Genomic DNA, 27141 nt, shown 5'->3' with positions numbered 1-27141 from the left:
ACACGAATGTTTCCTACGTGTGTCTTAACTCAATCATGACACAAAAAGAGTTTCAGAATCCGGAGCTCACGGCACTTGGTTCCTACCTGTGTGATACACAACATGGGCAACCTGTCTCACTTCACGGCAACATTAAGAGATTCTAATTTAGTCACGGATATATTCCCTACGGCACAGTTGACGCTTTGCATCAGCTCGCCAGATACTGGTTATCTATCATACGAACAAACTAGAGGCTCCCTCCCTGGAAGTTCACTGTCACCTCAAGACACTGCCTTCCTCAGAGAAACCTCCCCTGTTCTGGGTCAGACCACCGCTCTAGTGACCCCATGCTTGCAACTAATGGCTGCCCCCACCAGAGTGCAAGCCCCAAGAAAGGCTCCACGAGAGGCTCCACAGCACGTGTTCGTGGCAGCAGATAACCACCAGACGAGCGGAAAGGATCGAGCGCTCCGTCGCCCCGCCGCCGTCGGCGCCCGTGAAAGCCGGAACGTCCTCCCCCGAGCCTCCCAAGAACTGGCGCGCCCGGCATACAGCCTTCGCGGAGTTAGCCGCCGCCGCACGAGGGAAAAACGCGAGAGAAATCTGAGGTCCCGCCAGCCTAAGAGCCAGGGACGCTGGAGTCCTCGCGTGAACTTCGCACGGCGAACTCTCACCCCTGACGTTATCCCTACGCGAGAGCCGGGGACCCTGAGCCACAGCCGGAGCGCGTCACCCCCAGCCAATCCGAGACCTGCCCCACCCACCGCGCACACGCACGCCCCTACCGGGACCCTCGCTTGCCGGCCGCTGGTTTCTGATTGGCTAGGATCAGGTGTGGGTGGGACAAAGAGAAGCCGGCTTTACAGCGGGCGTGGGCGAGACCCTGAAACCGGTAGGAGCTTGACAACCGTCTGGAGTTTAAGAGTTCCAGTCATTGCAGGCAAGTGAAGCTTGAGGGAGTCTTGGGAGCGGAGGACTGCCGACCGTGGGGAGGGAAGAAGTGGTGCAGCGCTTGGCTGGGCCGAGAGCGCCTTGGGAGTGTTGGGGGCCGCGGGGCTGGGAGGAAGGGGCGATGCCCAGGTTGAACGGGACGAAGTGTAATTGGAGGGTCTCAGGCCCGACCTCGTGGTTCAGGGAAAGTTGGGGGTCCCGAGACAAAGCCTGACGGCCTGTCTGGTGAGGGGATACGGAGCCAACGAGAGGATGAAACCAAAGCTTGTGGAGTGAATCGTGGCCGAGAGGGAAGACTCGGGGAGAGGCAGTAGTGAGAGACCTATGGAAGGGCCTGGGGCCGACCTCAGGGAGCCGGTAGCTGGAGCAGGGAGCCTTGTGGACAGTGGGCCCGCGAGGTGGTGAGGAGGAACTGGGAGGGCGAGCGCTCCGGCCCGCAGAGTCCCGACAAGGTCACGGGAAGAGACAGGGGAGGAGGTTCTAAAGGTTGTGAGCGTAAAACCACACGACCTTACCCTTCTTTACGACCCCGTGTTTCCTCCCACCGTTGGCGATCCTCTCTTACCCTAGGGAGGTAAGAAGCCCTCAGGCCCTGTATAAACATCTGTGAAGGAATTTAAATTTCTTCCTGAAAGTGAAGCCTGCCGGTTAGAGATCAGAAAACATAGCGCGGGTTTAGAATTGGGAGCCGCTGAAATGATTCGGCGGTGTTAGTCTCCTTTCTCTTGTTAGTACCGGTGTGGGCAGCAGCTGTTTCCCTGTATGGGGTAATCCCCACCGCAGGAATCTGTGCTTCGGGAAGTACCCAGGCACTTTCGAGTATGACCGGTTTAGATTGAAAAGTTCAGACAGATTGAAGTGGTACCAGGCCCTAGCAGGACAAACATGTTTGAGTCTTGTATACCAGGGAATCTCTTACTTCCTTGTGCCCCAGAATCACTTGAAGAGGGCTTCTTAAAATACAGATTCCTTGGGCCCTGCCCCTGACTCAATAACTCAGAATCTCCAGGGTGGGACCTTTGCAGCCATTTTAAACGAGCTGACCCCTGACCGATGAAAAATCAAAATTTGAAGCCCTTGTTAATAGTTCCTGTGACCAAATGACGGGCCGTGAAGATCCTTCAGTCTGTTACATCATCTCCCTGATGTCTTTTCTAGGTTCCCATGCATTTGGAAAGGTCTTTGGTAGTACCTTAGTAAGTTTAGACAGTAGTGTTTTCGAACTGACTTTGACTATCTGGTCATCAAGGGCTCTTTTTGTACCTGTTCAGCTTTTTTGACAGATCTGGGTTCATTGCTATGGGCAGATGAGAAAATTAAAATAAAGGAAAATCTAGAAGTGGTGCTAGTGAAAAAAAAAAATCTATTCAAAGCACAGTTCAAATTGTTGGAAGAGTCAAGTCACTGGGGAAGGAAGTTCCATTTAATTTTATGCATGACTTGCATATTTTTACAATTCAAAGAAAGAAATGCAAGCTTTTGTTAGGGAATGGATTTTAATATTTTTCAGATTAACTATATTACCAGCATCATAAGATTGATGCTTTGGCAATATATTGTCAATCAGAAGAACTCTGGACTGTGTATCAGGAGATCTGGGTTCTAATTTTACCCTGCCAGAGATGTATTCTTGGTGTTGAGCAGTTCATATAACCGTTTTTCCGTCTGTAAAGCTAGGCTTTTGGCATGGATTAATCATCTCGGTGGTTATTCTCAAATTATATCACCCATAGTTATTAATCCTGATACTTTAAAAGTTAGCCATTTTCAATTTATGTGCTGTAAATCATAAATATTTGGGAAACTTTCAGATGAAAATTAGGAAGAGAATTATCAAAATCTTACATGCAAGGAGTGTTATGAATATGTAGTATATTAGAATGTATAAGATGATCTAAAAATGTAATATGAAGTATAGTACAATAAATCTGGTATAAGTGTTGAGTTTTTAATATTCCTCTTTATTTTATCCTCAGATGTGCACACAAGGTGTTCTTGATCAGAGACAGGTTATTATTAGTCACTTAAAGCAAATAGTGACCAAATTATTCCCCCATACCCGTATTCTTACCCTAGGGATTACTTTCTGAAAACCAGATCAAATGTCCTACCCGTCTATGACCTTCCATCATAGGTGAGGAATGGAGATCAATGGATTTTCTTCTTTTATGTACAGGAGAGAGACTGCCATCCCCTCTCCTGAAAGAGGGAGACAAAAAACTTTTGCTCCATTGACCTGTTGAACAATTATAGTGATCCAGATGTGAGAGATTAGAGGAAAGATTACTGACTTTCTTGCTTTTAGAGATAATTCCCAAATGACTTCTTAGTTTAGGAATAAATAAGGCAAACGGAAAAAAATGAATGTATCTGCAAAAGAAGATGCTAGTTTTTAAAAGTGGATTGTGTTATAGAATAGTTTTATAGAATAGGTTCCTGTGGTTGCAAGGAACCAAGCCCCACTCATGTTATCATTTCTTTAATATAAGAATTAAATAAGCACCTGGGTACATACAGTTTGGCATTTTTCTTACTGACCAATTAAACTCTACAAATGTGTATAATTGTTATTGCTTTCACTAAATATTCCTAAATAACATATACCCGAGAATAACTTTAATTGTTGCAGTATATTATTTTTAAATTTATTCAACAAATATTTTGTGGTATGCTTACTATGTGCAAGTGTGTGAGGCAGTGAAGATAGATATAAGCAGGGCAGATTAGCCTCCTGACTCCAAGGATTCTAGCAAGAGAAACAGATACTTATAAGAAAGTTTTTATAGAGAAAGCATGAGGTCCTATAGGACTGCATAACCGAAGCAATTATCATAAACTCAGAAAGTCGAAGACTTCCAGTGGCCATCAGTTAAGATAAGAACCTGAGGGGAGCCTAGGTGGCTCGGTTGAGCATCTGATTCTTGATTTCAGCTCAGGTTGTGATCTCATGTTTTGTGGAACTGAGCCCCCACATCGGCTCTGCATTGACAGCATGGAGCCTGCTTGGGATTCTCTCTCTGTCCCTCCCTGGCTCATTCTTTCTCTCTCTCAAAATAAATAAACTTTTTTTTTAAAGATTAGAACTCGAGAAATGGGAGGAGTTAGCTAGGAAAAATATCTGAAGGAGATGGAAAGGAAGGAAAAGTGTTAGGCAGAGAAATCAGCTTGTGCAGAGACACTGAGGTATAGAGAACATCTTTAAGAAATTTAATATGGTTATAATGTGGGATTCTGTTGGCAAGAAAGGTGGAAGGAGGATCTGTGATGAGCTGTTAGGCCTTTCAGAAGCTTATAGTTAGTTTTGAAAGCAACAAATAAGCGTATACTGGACTAAAATATAATGTTTAATCTCTCCATCTAGTCCATTTATGTAGTTTCTTGAAGGCCAGTCTCAAATATTTCTCTGAAAGTTCCCAAACCTACTTTATTTAAAAGATACCACACTCTAAATTCATTTCTCGTTGTCTCTGTTATGCTCTTGGCAAGTAATCATGCTCTTTCGTGTCCCTTAAAAAAAAAAAAATCTAATTTTTAACCATTAATTATTTCAGTGTTTGTTTTAACTCTTCACATATACAGTGAGCGTCCTGAACTTAGAGCTTGTTGAACCTTGTATATAATAAAAGCTCAGTAAGTAGGGATTTATTCAATTAGTAGGTGATGGAGTACAAAAAAAGAAGAGAAAGTCTAGCTCTAATCTGAGTTTCTTCCTATTTAGCAGTGTGATGCTGCACAACTCTAGATTAAGGTTTTCTTCTCTGTCAGATGACAGAATTGGACTCTTCCCAATGGGGATGAGGGTTTAGAAAGATGATTTCACTTTTCAAACTAAGCACTACGCCCCCCTCTAGAGTTGGATTTTCTTTGAGGGTCTTACCTACTCTTTACATCCCCTGGAATAGCAAAGTGTTGAGTGAGAGTTATTATTGAAGGGAGTATGGTGCACTTGAAAAACCCAGAAATGAAGGTGAGATGTTATATGGGTAGTGGGATGGGCAGTTGACTTTTGACTTTACTGTAAATGACACTAATCAGAGACTTGTATACTATGTTTGACTCCCTTATTTTATCTTGGGTAAAGTTTACAGGCAATTTAAATCAGTTCAGTGAAGAAGGAAGTATATATATACTGTGACTAAGGTGAAACTGAATTTGTTACTTTCTCATTGTGATGAAACGCCTATTAAATAGCTTCCTGTGTGGGGTGCCTGGGTGGCGCAGTCGGTTAAGCGTCCGACTTCAGCCAGGTCATGATCTCGCGGTCCGTGAGTTCGAGCCCCGCGTCAGGCTCTGGGCTGATGGCTCAGAGCCTGGAGCCTGTTTCCGATTCTGTGTCTCCCTCTCTCTCTGCCCCTCCCCCGTTCATGCTCTGTCTCTCTCTGTCCCAAAAAAAATAAATAAACGTTGAAAAAAAAATTAAAAATAAATAAATAGCTTCCTATGTAAAGGGATATGACTGAAAAAGGGAGAATGGAGTCTTTGGTCTCTGTGGTAATGGAAGTGAATCTTTTTTTTCCTGCTCCCCCTCCCCTATCCATATAATGATCAGGTTAATATCTTGCCTTTTTTGGTACCACTTACAGGGGTAATATAAAAGAAGGTAGAAATTTTTAAGAGGGAGGCCCAGGAAATGTAAGGTATGGAAAGGGAAGTAGAACTGAAGCTTAGGAGATATTCATTCATTAAGAAGATGAATTAAGGGGGTCCTGGGTGGCTCAGTCCATTAGTCATCAGACTCTTGGTTTCAGCTCAGGTTATGATCTCACAGTTTGTGAGTTCGAGCCCTGCATCGGGCCCTGCACTGACAACATGGAGCCTGCTTGGGATTCTCTCTCCTTCAGTCTCTGCCCCTCCTCGCTCACTCTCTCTCTCAAAATAAATAAACATTAAAAAAAAGATGAATTAAGAACAGCCCTGGGGGCCATTCAGTTTTTGGCCACTGCAGTTATTCATTTGCTGCAGTGATGGTAGAAATGATAACCCTAAGTAGAAAACTAAAAGGCTATATTATGTTCAATTGAACATAAATTATGCTTAAAAAGAGGCATTTCTAGCAGTTGTATTTAAAATAAAAGCTTTGTCCTAAAAAAAAACCAAAAAACAACAACAAAAAATAAAATAAAAGCTTTGTCCTTAATAATGAGCTAAAGTAGAAATTTTGGTTATTCAGACTGTCATTTTTTCCCAAAACAGCCACCATCAATAATAGAGATTACTGTAATAGGTTGGAAACTATTCAGAGGTGAGAACTGAACCAGGTAGCATGTTGGAGTCAGTAAGTCAGTCTCAGTTGAAAGCAGTGAAAATTACACTTAGAAGTGCTTAGTAGGATATTCAACATGTTTTGAAGAGGCAGTAAGGACTATTGGTTTGGTTTGAGTGAAGTTGTTAAGTTGAAGTTGATTAAGGGTGAAAATAGCCAAAAAATTAATAGCTACTATTTTAATTGACAAAAGTTATTTCAGTTAGAAAAAAGTTGTCACTGTTATCAGTGACGTGGTGCTAAAAAGGAATTGGTTGTGTTGGATAAACATCAAAACAGTAGGTGGGAATAACTACAGCCCTCCCTAAAGGTAGCTATGGGTTAAAAATACAGTTAGTTTCTAAAAAATCCTTCTTAAACTTTATGTGGATACACACTAGGTTTTTATGTGGAAACTAAGTATTTTAAGTACATCCAGCCATTCAGTGTTCTAGATCCTTTTGATTGCAGAACCTCTGGAAACTCTCTTTCAGATTCTTCAGTCACTATGTCAACCGGCACAGATGTTTCTCTTTCTTCATATGATGAAGATCAGGGATCTAAACTTATCCGAAAAGCTAGGGAGGCACCGTTTGTTCCCATCGGTAAGCTTGTGATGTTCTAATAATCAGTCTGTTGTAAGCTTTAGCGCAGTAGAAATGTGGTCAGTTCATCAAGCATATCCTGAAAGCATTTATTGTCATATATTTTTTTCATATGTTGTTGAAATATGTAAGACTGGCTTGATAGAACTCTCTATAAAAAGTTCTTCTGTGTGTATTCAGACTTCTTTTATTGACTCTTTCTTATTTCAATGACTGTTTTGGGGGATCTGAAGATCACCCTCAGTCCAGTGATTTGCTAGAAAGACTGACAAGACTCAAAAAAACCTCTTATACTCACGGTTATGATTTATTACAGTCTCTGCTATATTAACTGATTCCCTTCAGGAAGGGAAATAGGACTGAAAATAAAAGTTCCCTTGACACTCTTAAAGCATCTACTGGCTCCACAGCCCACATTTTGAAGATGATCTTAACTTTCTGAATCTGCTACTATTTTGCTGCCAATTAAGGAGTTTTGGTTTTGAGGGGGGAAAATTAACAACTCAATTTGTATGTTAATGATCTCATAAAGCATCCTTATAAAAATAGTCAAAAGTACATTGATTGACAGTAAAGTCATTTTGGTTCCCTGCCCCCTTGGATGACATGCTTGTGACGATTGGTTTTACAGGAATGGCAGGGTTTGCAGCAATCGTTGCGTATGGACTATATAAATTGAAGAGCAGGGGAAATACTAAAATGTCTGTTCATCTGATCCACATGCGCGTGGCAGCCCAAGGCTTTGTTGTGGGAGCAATGACTCTTGGTAGGTTCCAACAGGAAATTTTCAAGTTTGTAATTCCCATTAATAGGTTTCTTTGTAAATAAAACAAGGCAGCTTGTAGCTGACTTTGAAGTAGTTTATAAATGTCACTTATATTTGTTTTCACATAAAAATTGGATTAATAAAAATAGTTCAAGTAGTGACCTATTTTTACTGTCTGTAATATATCTTACTAATATTTTAAAGAAAGAAAAGGTAATTCTGTGCATCACGGAACTTATAATTTCACTGAGGAGTCTAGATATGTATATAGGTTGGCAGTAAGATCCATTATCTGGGAGAGACATATGATTGTTATTTCACTGAATTTTTGACAGTGGGAAAGATTTTTATTAATATAAGTATTACATTCTTTTATTGGCTTTACTTGATGTTACGTAGCAAGAGTGACTCCTTTTAAAGTTGTAAGATAAACATTGATTGTTCTTTAAAACAAGTATTTCAATAGTCCGAGCTACCTGGGAAACTATATAAAAGAATTTTAGAAGTGTAAATAGTTTAAGAAGGCAGGAGTGTAAGCAGTTTAGGGTCTTGTTCCCCTTGTAAATATTGCATGGTAGCAGGATGCTACTTTTAGCTATTTTATGAACTGTTTTCAATTTTCTTAATGTCACGGGAAATATTTAAATGCTTACCTAGCATTCTTTTTCTTTAGGTATGGGCTATTCCATGTATAAGGAATTCTGGGCAAAACCTAAACCTTAGAAGACGAGCAGCTGTCTTGGTTTTGTTGGTGGTGCTTGCTCCAGACATCTCATGTTGAATTTATATGTTTATGTTGAAAATAAATGGTTTGAATGGGTCAGACAATAACATGGTAATTTGAATATTGTTTTCCTTTCTTGCAGGCTCAATTTGCCTGGTAACCAAATTACTAATGACTAGTTAGCTAGGTCATTCCGGAGAGTCAAATTAGCACAAAAGAAACATGTCACTTTTAAATGTACTTGTTAGTGGTAAAACATGCATCTTCTTAAAGCCTTCTGATGAAATGAGTTGTAAAGAGAACAACTTGGCAATCCTGAAGTCCTCCCAGTTGCTGCAGATTATCACATGCTTTTGATGTTATGTAGGAATCCTGTTTAGCTTTTTTCTGCCTGTTTTGCAGACTGGTTGAGTACTTCAGTTTTTAGGGCTGGTTGGCTCTTAGACCCCTTTCAGAGCAGTGCATGGAATATGCTTCCCCACAACTGAACATGTGTGTGTGTGTGTGTTTAAACCAAACCTAAAAAGCTGATAACAGCTGCTTAGAAGTAGTATTTATTTCAGCATCATATGTAAACATGAGAATTACTTAAGTATGGGTCCCAGTTTAGCTTTTTTTATAATTGCAGAATTATATTTATGCTGTTGTATTAGAATAATTTTTAAATGTCATCTTGAAATAGAAATGTGTCTTTTAAGTACTAATTCTAAGGTAAATGAAAAATACTTTTTAAATGTATGAAATTTGTTTATTTTTCTTTGTAAGAATCATAAATGTAACAAATTACCTATAATCGAAGTGATTAGTGATTGATTTATCAGCAAGGTGGTTTGGTCAGACATTATACACAAACTTTGGTATACTTTAGAATGCTTTACTGCACTTGTGGAATTTTCTTGTCTAACCTGAATTTACATTCCATGGTGATAACATGGTAAATGTAGTGTTATTAAAGTAAGTGAACACATCAGTCGTCTTGTATTTCTTTCAGTTTGGAAAAAATAAATCACAAGGATCAAGTTCCAAGAAAAGAGAGAATGTCTTACACCTTTGGTAGGAACTATGGTTAAAAAATATTTACTAAATAGGAATAATGGTTAACATTTATTGAACATTTATTATGTGCCACACACTGCTCTAAGTGCTTTTCATGTATAATGTCATTTAGATTTCCTAACAACCCTAAGGGGTAGGAACTATGATTCTTATTTAACAGGAGGAGACTGAGGCATGAACAGTATAAATATCCAACCCAGGGTCCCATAGCTAGAGAGGATTGTTGGTTTGGAACTAGAACCTGGGCAGTTAAGTGGTGGGTGCCAACAGGTTTTAGAAAAGCTGGCCTTTGTGAAATCAATGCTGGAGTGGCAGCAGTTATTGTAAATTAATAAAATTAGACAAGAGGTTATAGCATGGTCTTGACTCACCACTGACTGTATAACCTGGATCAAATCTTTTTTGAGTTGTCTCAATCTTAGGTATAAAATAAGAAGTTGAACTAGTTAATTTATATAGTTTTATGTAGCTTATAGGTCATTCTATGAGTCTGTGAAAAAGTGCTTTAAAAATAAAAGCTATTACTAGGAACTGTTTTCTCAGGTTCCAGTAGACCTTAGATCCTGGTAGGCAATCCTAACAATTGTTTCATGAAGGATAAGCCATCTGTAGAAAAACACATTTGGAAACAATTTTCAGAAAATTATTGTTCTAATAGATGAGTACATTATTGATTCTGTTAAGCTAAATGCTAACTTGAGAGAAGTTGATCTAGACCAATGCCAGAGGATAGGGCAAATGAGTGAAGTGTGAAATGGTACTGAGCATTATGTAATTGGGTGGGGTTGCTCATCCAAGGAAGAGAGTGATACATTAGCTGGATAAATAGGTTGGCATCAAATAATGGAAGTCCTTAACAGTGGCTAAAATGAATGTGGTATTATGTGTTACTGAATCAGTCCTGGATTCATGGTTCTGTCACCTACTAGCCAAGTAGCCATGGTTTCCTCATCCATAAAATGGGGACAAGATCAGTGGCCTAGGATTTTTGGGAAGGTTAAATGGAGTGGTGACTAGCATAGCACCTGATGCATCGATATTCCATAAATGACTGCTATTACCTTGTTACTATGATAAGCTTGGGAATGCAGCAGGACAGGAGATTCATGGGCCCTGCCCTCAATTTATAGTCTAGCAGGGAAGGCTGCCATTAAGTGATTACAAAAAGCATGATGAATGCTAAGTATAGGTTGCAGCAGTAACATCGAGCTTGGGGGACCTAACCTAGGGTTGGAGTCAGAAAAAGTATCCTTGAGGAATCCATGTTTTACCTAAAAGAGATGGTATGTTGATTTTTCACGGAGATTCCTTGGCTTAATGTTGCAGGTTACTGGAGAGCTGGAGAGTGATTGTTTCCGTGTCTCCTCGTCTCTTTGAGGGCACGATGACCTAAAGTACCTGGCATTAGTGCCTGGCTTATATAGGTATTCAGTAAATGTTGAACTAATTGGGATAAGTAGGTTTTGTTGGTTTTATTACATTCATGATCCTGCTGTCCCCTGGAGTTATCTATTTCTAATGAGCAACAGTGACATCTGGTGGTAAGAATTGGAACTTACATCTTCAAGGTACACTGATACTGTATCATAGAGTCAGGATTTTGGAGTAGGGGATTGGTCATGCTGGGCAAGCCTCTTGCCTCACAGATGAGGAAATGCTACTTGGGGAGTTTCAGGAGCTTGAAATATAGGCTCTATCCCCATGTAAACCTACAGCCCATTGTAACATACCTACTAGGCCAGAACAAAGCTGAATAAACATAAGGTATTTTAAAGTTCTCTTGTGTCAAATAGTAGAACTGTCAGTTATTTATATACTTGATCCTATTTGAAATAAATAATTTGTTTTTAGCAAGACAAAAGTTAGAAAAGTTTTCTCTAAATTCAGCAGTGATATGATAAATGGTTCTGGGTTAGAGATCAGTGTCCAGTTGGTCCCCTCAGAGGAACCCAGGAACAGGTCCTCTCTGTAGTATTCTGAGCTTTTTCTAATGGTGTTTGGTCTTTTTCCTGTCCCCAGTGTAACTCTGAAGTGTCACGGACTAAAATTTTACCATGTGAGGAGGAAATGCCATCGTGCCTTTCAGCTAGAGTGAAGAAAGCTAGAGGCCTTGCATGCCTGTCACCTAAACTCAGCCCACACACAGCCATACTCGCGGTCTTCCCCACTGGTGCCCCTTCCTGGCTCACCCATTGCTGTCAGTGACACCCTCCACCTCCCCCTATCACACTCTGGGCTCAAACTCTTAAAAATGTCTTCCCTTCCTCCTGTTCTATCACTGTTAAAGCACTCACCAAATCCTGCCAATTTTTCATAAGCAGAGTCTCCCGTCACTCAGATTTGTCCTTTTTCTCCTGTGTACCACTTTAAACCGAGGCCCTTCAGCTCCTGTTCTGCTACCTCGTCCAGCAGCGCCGAAGCCCTGTGCTCACCACTGCCCCCAACATCTTTGCTCATGCTTTACCTGTTTCCTGAATGTTCCCTTTCCGCAGTCCCAGGCAGTTCAAGTGCACACCATGAAGACCTAACCCAAATTCTATTTTGGTAAAGCTTCTCTGAACTCTCTAGGCCACGGTGGACTTTCCTTTCTCTCACATCTTGCCATGACAAGTTGAAAACACAATGCATGCTCCACTATAATAATACTTTTGTGCACTGCTTTGCTGTGTATTAAATGCTTCAATAGTCTTTTCTATTAGTTCTTCACAAAAATGCAGAAGTATGTATTATCCTGACTTTACCAACATAGGAAAGGAAAGCTGTAATTTACCCAAGGCCATACAACTGAAAAGTGGCAGAGCATGACCCAGAACTCAAGAGCCTGGTCACAGGGAGACACTGCATGATGGAAGGGAAGGCAGGTATATAAAGTAATAACTGTTCAATAAATAATTGTTCTTATCTTCATTTCCACTTTCCACCACACACATATACACATTCATTACCCAATTAGGTCTGAGGTCCATTTCCCCCGCCAATATTCCATAGCTGCTTCTTCCTCAGGTTTCTTCATATATGAAAATTCTCAGTATTTGTTTTGGCCTTTATGAGAAGAAAGATGAAGAGATCCCCCCATATAAATGGTCTTTACTGTGAAGGTGGTAAATTAAAAACTAGTAAGTACACAAGGCATTGGGGACCTAAGCAATAGGAAAAAAATGATAATTACTGAGACCAGGTGACTCATTCAAGTGTTTATGAAAGACCATGATATGAGCTAAGAGTGAAATTGAGAAATGTGGGGTAAAATATAAAAATACATTACCAATACATTGTGTTGAAGGCTTGGAGGAGAGCAGGGTAGATCTCATCCATCAGAGAGATCCCTTGGAAGCAAGGACTACTGAATCTTGGCAGAACATTGAGTTTCCTAATAAAATCAGCATATGATGGGTGAGATCACCATACATACAAACACTAAGACTTGAATAGCCAAAATGGTGTTATGCTAAAACAAAAATGTACTAGGGGGAGTCTATGAGAGGCTGGTAGCCAACAAAGGAAGCCCAAATCCATGGTGAGTTGAAGAGACAGCACCTTCCAGCCAGAAGGATCTTGAACCTGGAGAAAATGAACAATTTTTACCTGGGGGGGGGGGGGGGGAGGAGGGGGCGGGGAGGAGGCTCCTGATTGTTATGAGTGTTAAAAATATCTCAAGGTAGTTTGCTTCTGGTTGCTTTGAATCCATGCTCACAATATCTTTCTGATGACTCGTTTGGTTTCGTGGGTGTCTGATTCTGGGAAGGGAGGGACCCTGGATATGGGTCACAATTCCCCAACGTAAACTAGTGGCTTAGTGTTCTGGTTTACATGTCAGTCACTTAATACCAGGACTGCTGTTAAGTCCAACCCCAAGAGACATTTATGGTATAATGACCAAATCAGATTTTGGATCTGCAAAGCTGAAGTCCATAATTGGAGAGGTCTGAAATGCATAGAGCCTAATGGAGCCTTAGTTTTAAGCTGCAGCAAAGCTTGCTTCCATTTTGAGGCAAAAACAGCTAAATATGTAATAATACACCTGAAGAGTATTTCACAGTTTACAAAGAACATTCATGACCTATTTGATTATCATGGTAATAAACAGTACTATTGTAATTATTTTATAAAGTTTATTTATTTTGAGAGAGCACAGGAAGAGAGGGAGAAGGAGAGAATCCCAAGCAGCCTCCACGTCAACGCGGAGCTGGACTCGGGACTCAAAACCATGAACCATGAGATCACAACCTGAGCCAAAATTAAGAGGCAGCCACTCAGGTGCCCCAGTACTGTTGTTATTTTAAGAAGAAAGTAGATGTTTGTGACTTGACTCATGTCAGAGAGTTAGAAACCCAGGTACTACTTCTGATACTCAATTCAACTTTGCTTCTCATAGTAAGAAGAGGATCACTGTCTGCTTATGCTGTATTTACTGATTTGTGGGAGCAAGCATATAATTTCAGTGCAGGAAAATCTATTTGGTGGCCTTATGATTATCTTTTAAAAAATAAATAAGCATAGATAAAGGTCCTACTTTATAGTTGGAGCTATATAGAACTGTGGGAAGGACCTAATTTTTAGGGATTAGAAAAGAGTGGTTAGACCCACAGAAATCTGTGCAACTGATTTTTTTTTGTTTTAATTTGTTGTAACATGGGAATGCAAGCTGGTGCAGGCACTCTGGAAAACAGCATGGAGGTTCCTCAAAAAACTAAAAATAGAACTATTCTATGACCCAGCAATTGTACTACTAGGCTTTTATCCATGGGATACAGGTGGGCTGTTTCGAAGGGACACATACACCCCATGTTTATAGCAGCACTATCAACAATAGCCCAAGTATGGAAAGAGCCCAAATGTCCATCAATGGATGAATGGATACAGAAAATGTGGTATATATATACAATGGAATATTACTCGGCAATCAAAAAGAATGAAATCTTGCCATTTGCAACTACGTGGATGGAACTGGAGGGTATTATGCTAAGTGAAATTAGGCAGTCAGAGAAAGACAAAAACCATATGACTTCACTCATATGAGGACTTTAAGAGACAAAACAGATGAACATAAGGGAAGGGAAACAAAAATAATATAAACATAGGGAGGGGGACAAAACAGAAGAGACTCCTAAATATGGAGAACAAACTGAGGGTTACTGGAGGGGTTGTGGGAGGGGGGATGGGCTAAATGGGTAAGGGGGATTAAGGAATCTACTCCTGAAATCATTGCTTCACTGTAGACTAATTTGGATGTAAATTTTAAAAAATAAAAAATAAAATGAAAAAAGTAAAAAACAATTTGTTGTAACATATACATAACAAAATTTACCATTTTAACAATTTTTAAGTATACAACTCATGGACACTAAGTACACCTAACAATGCTGTGCAGCTATTACCACCATCTGCCTTCAGAACCTTCTCATCATCCCAAACAGAAACTTAACACCCTTCGATAACTCTCATTTCCCTCTTCCTCTCCCCCCTGCCAACATCTCTTCTACTTTCTGTCTCTATGAACTTGCCTATTCTAGGTACCTAAAATAAATGGAATTCTACAATATTTGTTCTTTTATGCCTGGTCCATTTCATGTTAGCATAATGTTCTCAAGGTTCATCCATACTGTAGCAAGTGTCAGAATTTCTTTCCTTTTAATGTCTGAATAATATTCCACTGTATGGATAGACCACATTTTGTTTATCCATTCATCTGTTGATGGACATTTGGGTTGTTTCCACCTTTGGGTTATTCTGAATAGTGCTGCTATGAACATGGGTGTACAAATATCTGTTTGAGGCCCTGCTTTCATATTTTGGGTATATATCCAGAAGTGAAATTCCTGGATCATTTAACTTCTTGAGGAGCTGACAAACTTTTCTATAGAGGCCGCACCATTTTATATTCCTTAGCCAAACTGTACATGAAAAATTCATATACAAAACTGTACATGCATGTTTGTATCAGCTTTATTTGTAATGTCCCCACACTGGAAACAGCCTAGAAGTCTTTCAGTGGGTGAATGGTTAAACCGGCATATCCATACCGTAGAAAGCTACTCAGAATAAAAAGGAACAGAGTATTGATACACAAAACAACTTGGATGAATTTCCAAAGAATTATTCTGGGTAAAAAAGCCAGTCCCCAAAGTTAGATACTGTGTGTTTATATAACATTTTTGAAATGACAACATTTTAGAAAAGACAGACCAGTGGTTACCAGGGTTTAGGGACTGGAAGGTGGGAAAGGGATGTGAGTGTGGTTATAAAAGTCCAAGAGAGGGATCCTTGCGGTGAATGAAGGTTCAATATCCTGACTGTGGTGGTGGATATGCAAACTACCACCAATGTTGTAAAATCGAATAGAAGAAAATACACCAGAAACATGAATACAAATAAAACATGAGAAGATAGATGGATTATATCCTGTCAATATTCTTCTGGTTGATGTTGCAAAAGGTGGTCGGGTGCCACATGTCCATGCAGGTCTCTGAGGGTGAATGCCTCATGGGGGGAGAAAAAGCAAGAAAAGCGACTATGACATGTCTGAAGATTTTCAAATTATAAAGGCCTGAATAAATATTTAGAAAGCATCCTTGAATCTTCTTTCATATAAATTTGCCTCCCACTTGCATATAGTCCTGAATATAGTAGCGACTTATATTGGGCAGTGACTTAAAAAAAAACAAAGGGGCGCCTGGGTGGCGCAGTCGGTTAAGCGTCTGACTTCAGCCAGGTCACGATCTCGCGGTCCGGGAGTTCGAGCCCCGCGTCAGGCTCTGGGCTGATGGCTCAGAGCCTGGAGCCTGTTTCCAATTCTGTGTCTCCTTCTCTCTCTGCCCCTCCCCCGTTCATGCTCTGTCTCTCTCTGTCCCAAAAATAAAATAAACGTTGAAAAAAAAAAAACAAAAAAAAACCCAAAAACAAGTGTTTTTCCACGATGAAAATAGACCATGTTCATTATTTTTAACATGCCCAAAGGTGCAAAAATAAAAACAGCATTGTAATTTCACCACCCAAAAATAACCATTTTAAAAAAACATTTCTATATATTCCTCCCAGACTTGTTTCTGTTTGAAAAAAACACGTTTATTTAGCAATTACTATTCTGCTTTTTTCACTACCACAATTTCCCCCCACATTTTTTTCTTTTTTAATGTTTATTTTTGAAAGAGAGAACCAGAGTGTGAGCGGAGAGGGGCAGAGAGAGTGAGAGACACAAAATCCGAACACACAGGCTCCAGGCTCCCCAAACTGTTAGCACAGAGCCTGATGCGGGGCTGGGACTCAACAACTGTGAGATCATGACCTGAACCTAAGTCAGACGCTTAACCGACTGGGCCACCCAAGTGCCCCTCCCCAACATTTTCCAAAGACATTGTGAACGTGTCAAGTTTCGTGGTGGGCCATTCACTTTTCAACCCTCTTGCAGGGCTGTGTATCTCTGCGTAGAATGCTTGGCCCACGAAACTTTTAAAACCTACCTTCCAGAATCAGACGACTGAGCCAACTTTAAAGTCTCAGGCACAGGAAGCCTCTTCCCACCCAGCCCACCGCTCTTTTCCCCAAACTGCTTCAACCCACCCCACCTCCGCCTTCTTCACTTTTCCAACTCCGGGCGCCCGCTCGGCCTCCGTAGACACGTGGTGACGTCACTCATAGAGCGTTTCTGGTTTCCCTGGTGACGGTTGTTGGGGCCGCGCGTGCAGGCGTCCAGAAGAGACCGAGCCGCTGCGGCCCAAAAAGTGAGGAGCGCAGTGACCGCTGTAAGTGTGGGGAAGGACGGAAGTCCCAGGCAGAAGCCGGGGGAGCCCACAGCCACTGGGGGGTCCGGACCCGCGCCGGAGCGCACGCGCTCGCCCGGGCGCCCTGACCTGCCCCTGGCCTGACCCTCCCTGCACGCGTGGCGAGCGAGGTCTCGCCCCACTTCATTCTGTGAGTCTCCACATACAGCCCTCTTCCCTCTCCAGGCAGACACGTAGTTCCCATGCAGTACAGGGGTTAGTGAGGTTCGGAGGGTGGGTCACCTGCCCGCAGTCACACAGCAGGTGGCATGGTCAGAAGTCCGGCCCAGGTCCGTCTGACCAGCGCACTGTCCTGGTATCTGCTACGGAGCCCTGCCGCACAAGTACCAAGAGGCGGAATGGGAACTACGCGACTTGGTGGCACCCACTTCCAGCATATTCCCGAGTCAAGGCCAGTCCCCCCCCCCCCCCCCCACGGGGGCCGAGCCGACGAGAGAGTCCCCTCAGAGCGGGACTCCCGCCCGGGGAACCAGACATTTGCACCCCACCCCACCTCAAACCGATCCCTGCATTGATGCTACCTGAGACAGTCGGTGTACAGGGCGCCCAATCTCTTGGGCTTCTCCTGTCCACCCCCGGGACCCTAGGCTGTTGCTAGGAATACACTAGGCTAACATAATAAAGGCGGGGTGGGGGGGGGGCGGCGAGACGGAGTCTGGTAGGGCCAGAGGAGGCTCATGCCTGGAAGGGGCCTCAGCCCTTCGTCACTGGTCTCTGTCGTCTGGGATCTTTGCTTTGCTACAGAAAGTAGAGTAATGGGTGGGTGCCACTCTCCCCAGCCCTTGGCTCCCAGTCTTTCCTGAGCCAGACTTCCTTCCATGTAGACTTAGCCCTAACTTAAAAACAAAAACAAAAACTAACTAATAGGCTTTATTTCTTAGAGCAGTTTTAGATTTACAGAAACACTGAACAGAAAATACAGAGAGTTCCTATATACTCCTCCTCCCTTTCCCCACTATTAATATCTTGCATTGGTGTTGCATATTAGTTGTTACCACTGATAAAGCTATCTGTTATTATTAAGTTAAAAAGTCCATGGTTTACATTAATGGGTTGTGTGTGTGTGTGTGTGTGTTGTACAGTTCTATGGATTTTGCCAAATGCATAATATCATGTATCCACCATTAAAGTATCCTACAGAAAAGTTTCATTCCCCTGAAAATCCCCTGTACTTCACTGTTCATCCCTCCTCCCCTCTCCCCAACCCCTGGCAACCACTGATCTTTTTACTTCTCTACAGTTTTGCCTTTTTAAGAATGTTATACACTTGGAATCATACAGAATGTAGCCTTTCCACACTGGCTTCTTCACTTAGCAATATGCATTTAACTTTCCTTCATGTTTTTTCATGGCTTGATAACGCATTTCTTTTCATCCCTAAATAGCATTCCCTTGTATAGTTGTACCAGTTTGTTTATTCACATATTGAAGGATATCTTGGTTGCTCTTTATTTTAGGTAATTACGCATAAAGCTACTATAAATATTCACTTACAGGTTTTCGTGTAGACACAAGTTTTCAAATCATTTGGGTAAATAATGATTGTTGGATCATTTGGTACGACATGGTTGGCTTTGCAAGAAACTGCCAAACTGTCTTCCAAAATAGCTGTACCATTTTGTGTTCCCACCAGCAATGAATAAGATTTTCTGCTGCTTCATACCCTTACATTTACTGTTGTCAGTGTTTTGGATTTTAGCCATTCTAATAGATGTGTAGTATCACATTGTTGTTTTAATTTGCAATTCCCTAATGACATATGATACTGATCATCTTTTCATATGCTTATTTGCCATCTATATATCTTCTTTGGTGAAATGTATGTTCAGATCTTTTGCTCCCTTTTTGATTGGGTTGTCATATTGTTGAATTCAAGAGTTCTTTTGTATATTTTGGATACAGTCCTTTATCAGATATGTGTTCTGCAGTCAAAGTTTTTCTTCCAGACTGTGGCTTGTCTTTTCATTCTCTTAACAGTGTCTTTTGCAGAGCAGAAGTTTTTAATTTTAATGAAGTCCAACTTATCATTTTTTTTCTTTCATGGATCGTGCTTTTGGTATCGTATCTAAGAACTCATTGCCAAACCCAAGACCATCTAGATTTTTTCCCTATATTATCTTCTAGTGGTTTTTTAGTTTTACATTTACATTTTACATTTAGGTCTGTGACCCATTTTGATGTAATTTTGTGCAAGGTGTAAGGTCTGTGTCTAGATTTATTTTGTTGCACATGATGTCCAGTGGTTCCAACGCTATTTGTTGAAAAGACTTTTCTTCATTGAATTTCCTTTGCTTCATTTCAAAGATCAGTTAAATCTATTTGTCTGGGTCTATTTCTGGGCTCTCTATGTTCTGTTCCATTGATCTATTTGTGTGTTCTTTCCCCAATACCACACTGTTTTAATTTCTATAGCTTTATAGGAAGTCTTAAAGTTGGGTAGCATTAGTCCTCCAGTTTTGTTCTTCTCCTTCAATATTGTGTTGCCTATTCTAGGCCTTTTCATATAAACTTTAGAGTCACTTTGTTAGTATCCACAAATTAACTTGCTGGGGTTTTGATTGGGACCTATAGTTGCAACTACAGATCAAGTTGGGAAGAATTGACATTATTAACAGTATTGAGTCTTCCTGTCCATGAACATGAAATATTTATCTAGTTCTTCTTTGATTTCTTTTCATCAGAGTTTTCTAGTTTTCCTCATACAGATTTTTTACATATACTTATATACATATATTTTTTTATATGCATACATTTATGTACATCTACATATTTACATATACGTGTTAGATGTATACTCAAGTAGCTCCATGGTTTAATGTGAATGTAGATGGTGTTGCATTTAAATTTCAATTTCTAGGTGCTCTTTGCTGGTAGGTAGAAAAACAATCAACTGTTGTATATTAACCTCTGTCCCACGACCTTGCTATAATTGCTTATTGGTTCCGGGATTTTGTTTTTGTTGTTGATTCTCTGAGATTTTCTATATAAACGATCATGTCATCTGAGAAGAAGACAGTTTTATTTTTTTCTTTCCAATCTTTAATTGTTACTTTTCCTCTTCCGTTGTCAGAAACAGGAGCAGATTTCCCTCTGTTTTTCGCAGTGAGAATCTGGTAGGGTTCCTGGAGATAAAAATCACAAAACTATGAGGGCTGAACCCCGAGGAGTTTTAAAACTGCAACCTAAGCCACACAGGGTCGTCAGCAATTCATCAGGTAGAGATTAGTGTTTCTACCGATATTGACTCTAGCTGCAGGCTTCTGCTCCAGTAAACTGTGATTCTCTGTATTCACCTGGCTCTCCAATATTCAGGGCAGTACCTTGCCCTGTGACCTCAATTGTCTAAGGATTCTAAGTTCCACTGATTTCCAGTTGTTGATTTTTAGTTTAGATCTTTTTCTTATTGTGAGGATAGGAATGATAACTTCTAAAACTCTTTACATGTCAGAAGTTTCTGCTCAGCTTTAAGTTTTGAAACCCTCTGCCCCTTTGCTTCTACTCCTCAAGTCCAGAGCAAGTAGCAAGACGACTGGTCATGCCCTCAGAGCACCACATGTAGAAGGCACAAATGTTATTAAGATGGATTTTAAAGAAATGCTTTCTAAACATTTGTTACAATCACATGCGAGTAGCGTATTCACAGACACAGCAGCTGGTTACCAAAGATGGTTGGACTAAGGGACGTCAAATTCATTCATTTGTTCCAGAAATATTTACTGAGCACCTACTGTGTGCTGAATACCGTTACAGGTCTGCAGTACAGTAATGAACAAAATAGATTAAAATGTACACTCTTAGCTTACAAGCTAGTTGGAGAACATAGGTGATAAGTAGGTAAAATGTTCTGTATATCAGATGGTGAGAAATGTGATGGAGAAAAATAAATCTGGGCAGGGGAGAGGGAGTTCAAGGGGTGGAAGCAAGGGAAGGGAATGCATTATTAGGTAGGGTGGTCAGGGAAGGTCTCCCTGAAAACATCCCCTTTGAGTAGACACCTGTCTACTTGTCTGGCAATGAGAGAGGAAAAGTAACCATTGCAGGTTGAAAAGGAAGAAATAAAACTGTCTTGTTCTCAGATGACCTGATTGTCTATGTAGATAATCCCAAACAATCAACAAAAACAACAGAAATCCTGGAACTAAATGTAAATATCCTGGGAAGAACATTTCAGCAGAGGAACAGCCAGCGTGGAAGTCTGTGAGTTTGATGCATTCTTGATAATGAAAGATGGTTTGCAAGAGCAACCAGATTACACTGGGCCCTGTTTTTATGCTGAGGTGAGCATGGTCCGACTTACCTACTAACAGGGTTTCTCTGGCTGATGTGTTGAGAAGAGACCATGGGGTGGAGGGCAAGGGCAGATGTATGGACATGAATTAGGAGGCTACAGTAAGGATCAAGAGGTGGGAAGTGTTCAGATTCTGGGTATATTCTGAATGTAGACCAAGAGAATTTGCTGATGGATTACCTATGCAGGAGGAGTAGAGGGCACTGATCATTAGAGGCACTGCCATTTTTCAGTTTGCCACAGAGCCTTTACACATGCTGTGCCTCTGTCCCAAATGCTCTTCCTCTACTTAACTCCTACTCGTACTTCCGGTCGCAGCTCACTTCCTTGGGATTGCTCTCCTGGATTCCCCCAGGCTACATCAAACTCTCTGATAGAGACTATCAGCACTATGTATCTCCTTCAGAACATCACAGTTATCATTTTATGCTTTTCTTTGTGATCATTTGATCAATGTCTGTCTCCTCCACCAGACTAGAAACTCCATGAGGAGAGAGCTATTCATATGCCAATAAATATTTGCCGAATGATCTTCTGACCCACATCCTACACGAGCAAAGGAAATCAAGTTGAGTGTCTTTAGTGCTGTTTGCTCTAAAGCCGAAATTGCTGCTGTGGTTCCTTTATTCATTCATGGCATAAATGTTCATTTAGCACCCACTGCATACCCATGCTGCCTTGTGCTGCAGACACAAGATTCAGAGATGAACATGACAGTTTCTATACCGTGAGGGTAGGTGGAAGGTGACAGAAAGTCTTCCAGTCTTTCATCTGGACCCCGCCAAATATAAACGGCAGGCATATCTTCGTTCCTGCTTTTTTTTTTTTTTAATTTTTTTTTAAATTTTTTTTTTCAACGTTTATTTATTTTTTGGACAGAGAGAGACAGAGCATGAACGGGGGAGGGACAGAGAGAGAGGGAGACACAGAATTGGAAACAGGCTCCAGGCTCTGAGCCATCAGCCCAGAGCCCGACGCGGGGCTCGAACTCACGGACCGCGAGATCGTGACCTGGCTGAAGTCGGACGCTTAACCGACTGCGCCACCCAGGCGCCCCTGTTCCTGCTTTTAATATACACCAACCACACTGTCATGAAGTAGTCAGGAATCAGGCCGGGCCAACGGGTGTTTTGAAAAATTTAGCTTTAGCATTACTTCTTTTGTTTTTCAAAAGTAAAAGTTTTCCTTTCTGTTTCCTGGGAATCAGCATCCCCTGCTTAGATCCATGTTGTCTTTGGTCAAGGGTCTACCTTGATTTGCAATTAAATTGTTTAGGAAGGGAAAGAAGAATGTGGTCGGGGCCCATCTCAGAAGGTTCCTGGCATCCACCCTTCAGTTGCCCCTATCTGCAGCTTCCTGCCACCCCAGCCTCCGCCCTGATCAGTCCACCCTGCCTCTTCTTTCTTCAGACTCACCCATCTGTTCCCCTCTCTGCCTAGTAATATCTGCTCACCTCTTATCTGCTCCCAGCATCTTTTCTTCCTCCATCTTCCCCTTCTCTCTCCCACCTCCTACCTAGCCTCCTGCTCACCCTTTCCCCATAGTGCTTTGTCCACATCCCTGTCTTGGCCACCTGAGGCCCCAGGTCAGGCTGCCCTTCTGAGCCCCAGGCCCACCCAGCATCTCCATGTGGAAAGCCTAGGGAGTCTCAAACTCAGCAGTGCCTGGGACTGGGCTTGCCAGCAGCTTGGAAAACTCCTCTGCCTGGAATAACCATCTCCCCAGCCACTCAAACTCAAACCTTCTAGACTCCCCTCTCCTTCTCTCCTGCACACTTGCCTCACATTTCTTCCATTTCGGCATCATTCCCGTTCCCCATTCTCCATCCCCACTGCCGCAGCCTTGATTTAGGACCACGTTCCTTCCCGGAAGCATCCTCCCAACTAGGCCCCTTTGCCTCCAGCTTCACAAAATGCAAGTGCGATCCTGTGTGCATCCTCTAAACATCCCCATCATCTTCAGGTTGAAGTTCAGGCTCCTTAGTTGAGCCAGATAAGGCCTTCTTTCCAGTCCCTCCCCAAACCTCTGCGCTGCCCTCTGTCCATCCTGAGCCTTTCTCGATTCCCCACACTCATCACATTCTCTCTGCAAATGCTCTTCTTTTGACAGGACAGCCCTCTGCCCCTCACCCCTGGCGCCCTCTTCTTCCACTGGAGCCAGATTCTTTAGCACTCAACTTCAGGCTGACTCAGTGCCTCCCTCTCCTGCAGGTTTTCCCAGCCTCTCAGAGCACCTGCCCCCGCCTTATTCTCAGGCCTCACTCATCATTAGACTCACCTGGGACACTTTAAAAATAGATGCAAAAAATAAATAAAATTTAAAATATAAATAAAAATAGATGCCCAGGCCACAGCCCAGACCAACGACATCCAAATCCCTGACAGAGCAGATGCTAATGCCCTGGCGGCTGATGTAGACCAAAGGTGCCCCATCGGTGCAGACATGCTGTCTGTCTCCCACAGACTTGACTGGGTTGAGGACACCCCATCTCATATGATGAGAGAGATGATAATAGCTAAACTGTCAGGAGTGGTCACATGCCAGGCACTGTAATACACACTTCCCATGCATTCTCTCATTTAATCTCCACAGCCACCCTGTGAAGTATATAACGATTATCATCCCATGAGATCATGACCTGAGCTGAAGTCGGGTGCTCAACCGACTGAGCCACCCAGGCGCCCCTACAAGTTTTTCTTTATTCATTTATTTACTCATTCATTTTTTAAGTTTTTTTAATATAAAAAAATTGAAGTAGGGGCACCTGGGTGGCTCAGGTTAAGCGTCTGACTTTGGCTCAGGTCATGATCACATGGTTCATGGGTTTAAGCCCTGCATTGGGCTCTGTGCTGACAGCTCAGAGCCTGGAGCCTGCTTCGGATTCTGTGTTTCCCTCTCTCTCTGCCCCGCCCTTGCCTGTGCTCTGTCTCTCAAAAATAAATAAACATTAAAAAAATTTTTTTTAATTGAAGTAGAGTTTACACACAATGTTTCAATGGTTTCAGGTGTACAATATAGCGATTCCACATCTCTATGTTATGCTGTACTCACCACAATGAGGGTAGCCACCATCTGTCACCTACAGCAATGTTGCAGTACCATTGACTATATTCTCTATGCTGTGCCTTTCATCCTGTGACTTATTCATTCTGTAACTAGAAGCCGGTAACTCCCACTCCCTTTCCCCCATTTTACCCGTCTCCCACCCCCTCCTCTTTGGCAACGACCAGTTTGCTCTCTGTATCATTCACCCATTTCTTTTCTTTCATCTTTGAGCACCTGCTATATTCAGTGACAATTCTAAAATATTAATTGAAGACCCATTCTGGGAAAGATGCTGAAAATTAGGAAATAAGACCTAAGATCCCTGCCCTTAAGAGTCCTCTTAGTAAAAGGAATAGAAATAAAGCCATAGATAATTATAATACATTAAGGTAAATTTAGTGATCAAAGGATGCCCAAGGGACTCCAGGAGTCCACAGAGTGTCTCCAGGGGAATCTTCAAGCTAAACAGAAGTTTTGGGGAAAGAGGAGAGGCGAGGAGGGAAGAGCCTGGGGAGGAAGGCATCCCAGGAAGGTAGAGTGGCTGAAACAAGCCTCTGAGATGCCTCCAGGCTTGAGCACTGGGAGGAGTTACAAAACCAAACATCCTCAAGGACTGATGGGAAATGAAAGTGAGTGAATCCAGCAGATGTGAGAGAAAGAACACCATTTGTAAGCAACGATACCAGACAGCCGATGTGGATGTGCCGGCTGCAGCATCTGGGAGTGGTAGGGATGGTGTTGAGTGGAAAGAGCATAGCCTGCCCAGAGGGAACTCCTTCTGCTAAGAAGCTGCTGTCCATGTAAGGCTAGGGACCCAGCACGGCCAAACCTGTAAACTTGTCAAAAAGAAGCTGGAAATCTGGATTTACTTGAAATCTACAGATGTTTGAATGTTTTTTATTTTTTTTTTAACGTTTATTTATTTTTGAGACAGAGACAGAGCATGAACGGGGGAGGGTCAGAGAGAGAGAGGGAGACACAGAATCTGAAACAGGCTCCAGGCTCTGAGCAGTCAGCACAGAGAGCTCAAACTCACGGACCGCGAGATCATGACCTGAGCCGAAGTCGGACGCTTAACCGACTGAGCCACCCAGGCGCCCCTGCAGATGTTTGAATGTTGACAACAAATTCAAATCCTCACGGAGCATTCTGAGCAAGTTAAAGGAAAATGTGGGATGGATGTAGCTCTCAGACCAGCCAGAGTGCCCTCCATGAGTCCTGGCCAGGTCTTGGAAGGGCAGGAGCCACTCAGATCTGGTTTAAAAAGATCCCAAATGATCAGGTGCGGTATAGGTTAGAAGTACCCAGACAAGGCCCAGGGAAGGTGGGAGGCAGGCAGCCAGAGAGATGGGGAGGCATCAGGGGGATATTGGAGTGAGCGGGCAGGAGATAAGGTGCAGAGGAGGTGACCTTGTGATGTGAAGGAGTGGCTGTGGAGGCTAGAGGGAGCTATGTCATGGGGCTGGGTCACTGTGGGCCCAGTAGCCTGAGAAGGCTTTCTGCTAATGGGTCACAAGAATCACTGTGAGGGCCTGGAAGCCTCTGTATGTGGGGCAAGAGAAGGAGGAAGGGATTCCCCAAGACAGACCACCAGAAAGGGAGAAAAAAATAGTATTTTGTTCCTACCATGCATAGCTGACAAAGTACCTTCATGCACCACCACCCAATTTGCATTTGCCCCTTACAGCACATCTATGGTCTCCTTCTCATCTCCTGCTTACTGAAGAGGGATTGAGGCCCAAAGAGGTCTAGAAACTTTCTTTCTTTTTTTTTAATGTTTATTTATTTTTGAGACAGAAAGAGACAGAGCATGAATGGGGGGAGGGTCAGAGAAAGAGGGAGGCACAGAATCCGAAGCAGGCTCCAGGCTCTGAGCCGTCAGCACAGGGCCCGTCGCGGGGCTCGAACTCACGGACCATGATCATAACCTGAGCCAAAGTCAGACGCTTAACCAACTGAGCCACCCAGGTGGCTAGAAACTTTCTAACTCACACAGCTGGTATAGAGCAAGTTCACCCTGAAACTCAGGTGTTGTCTCAGCTTGGGCCAAGCTACTTGTACGGTAGCCCAGACCAGCAGTGTCCAACATCCAGGCTGCACCCTGACCAATGACATCAGGATCCCTGGGTGGGGGACCCAGGCACCAGTATCTTAAAAGCTCCGGGTGTTTTCAGTGTGTAGCAGGGGTGGGAACCGCTGTTTTATATGCTAGTCACAGCCTCAAGTTGCTTTTCCAAGTTGCTGTTGACCTAGAATGATTATTAATAGCTCTTCCTTTCACTCTCCAAGGTGACCCAATTTGGAAAATGAAGTATATGATGGTCCTTTCTTATAATCTACAAAAAATAGGGAATCACAGGATAAACTTATTTTTAAACTCTCCAGTTATATTTTCAAATAATAGGCTCAGTAGGGTTTTCTTCAATCTCTAGGCACTTTTTCAGGTGAAATTCCCCTAAATTGGGTTGGCAAACTAAGGCACACAGTCCAAATCCAGCTCACTGCCTATTTTTGTAATAAAGTTTTATTGGAACACAGCCACACCCACTCATTTCTGTCTTGTCTATTGCTGCTTTCCATTACAACAGCAGAATATAATACTTGTAACAGAAACCATATGGCCCACAAAGCCTAAAATATTTACTATCTGGCCCTTTACAGAAAAAGTCTGATTTTCCTGTTTATATAACATTGAGTCTGA

General features: G+C 42.3%; 2 protein-coding genes across 7 annotated transcripts in view; both read left to right on the top strand.

Moving 5' to 3' along the window:
• Positions 1–796: 796 nt before the first annotated feature.
• On the top strand, positions 797–9240 carry HIGD1A (HIG1 hypoxia inducible domain family member 1A). Its single transcript, XM_047875072.1, has 4 exons — positions 797–922; positions 6670–6780; positions 7412–7546; positions 8220–9240. The coding sequence occupies exons 2-4, from the start codon at positions 6684–6686 to the stop codon at positions 8267–8269; spliced, it is 282 nt and encodes a 93-aa protein (XP_047731028.1). The 5' UTR covers positions 797–922; positions 6670–6683; the 3' UTR covers positions 8270–9240.
• Positions 9241–16972: 7732 nt separating this feature from the next.
• Positions 16973–27141, top strand: part of CCDC13 (coiled-coil domain containing 13) — a 55391-nt gene continuing 45222 nt past the window's right edge. For 3 of the 6 annotated variants that reach the window (XM_047876187.1, XM_047876186.1, XM_047876188.1), the window contains exons 1-2: positions 17003–17068; positions 21184–21384. In XM_047876187.1, the coding sequence (XP_047732143.1) occupies positions 21328–21384 (57 nt within the window). In that variant the 5' untranslated portion in view covers positions 17003–17068; positions 21184–21327. Of the gene's footprint in view, positions 17069–17112; positions 17238–21183; positions 21385–27141 lie in introns of those variants that run through there. The other 3 variants (XM_047876189.1, XM_047876191.1, XM_047876190.1) reach the window with 3 other exon arrangements.

Source organism: Prionailurus viverrinus, chromosome C2, assembly GCF_022837055.1.
Source record: "Prionailurus viverrinus isolate Anna chromosome C2, UM_Priviv_1.0, whole genome shotgun sequence".
NCBI lineage: Eukaryota > Metazoa > Chordata > Mammalia > Carnivora > Felidae > Prionailurus > Prionailurus viverrinus.
Note: the sequence above shows the minus strand (reverse complement) of the source record. Positions and strands in the feature narration are given on the sequence as shown.

Coding starts and splice junctions, on each gene's coding strand:
- HIGD1A (XM_047875072.1), top strand. CDS start 6,684: ATGTCAACCGGCACAGATGTTTCTCTTTCTTCATATGATGAAGATCAG. Junction 6,781..7,411: donor GGCACCGTTTGTTCCCATCG/GTAAGCTTGTGA, acceptor TTGGTTTTACAG/GAATGGCAGGGTTTGCAGCA. Junction 7,547..8,219: donor TGTGGGAGCAATGACTCTTG/GTAGGTTCCAAC, acceptor CTTTTTCTTTAG/GTATGGGCTATTCCATGTAT.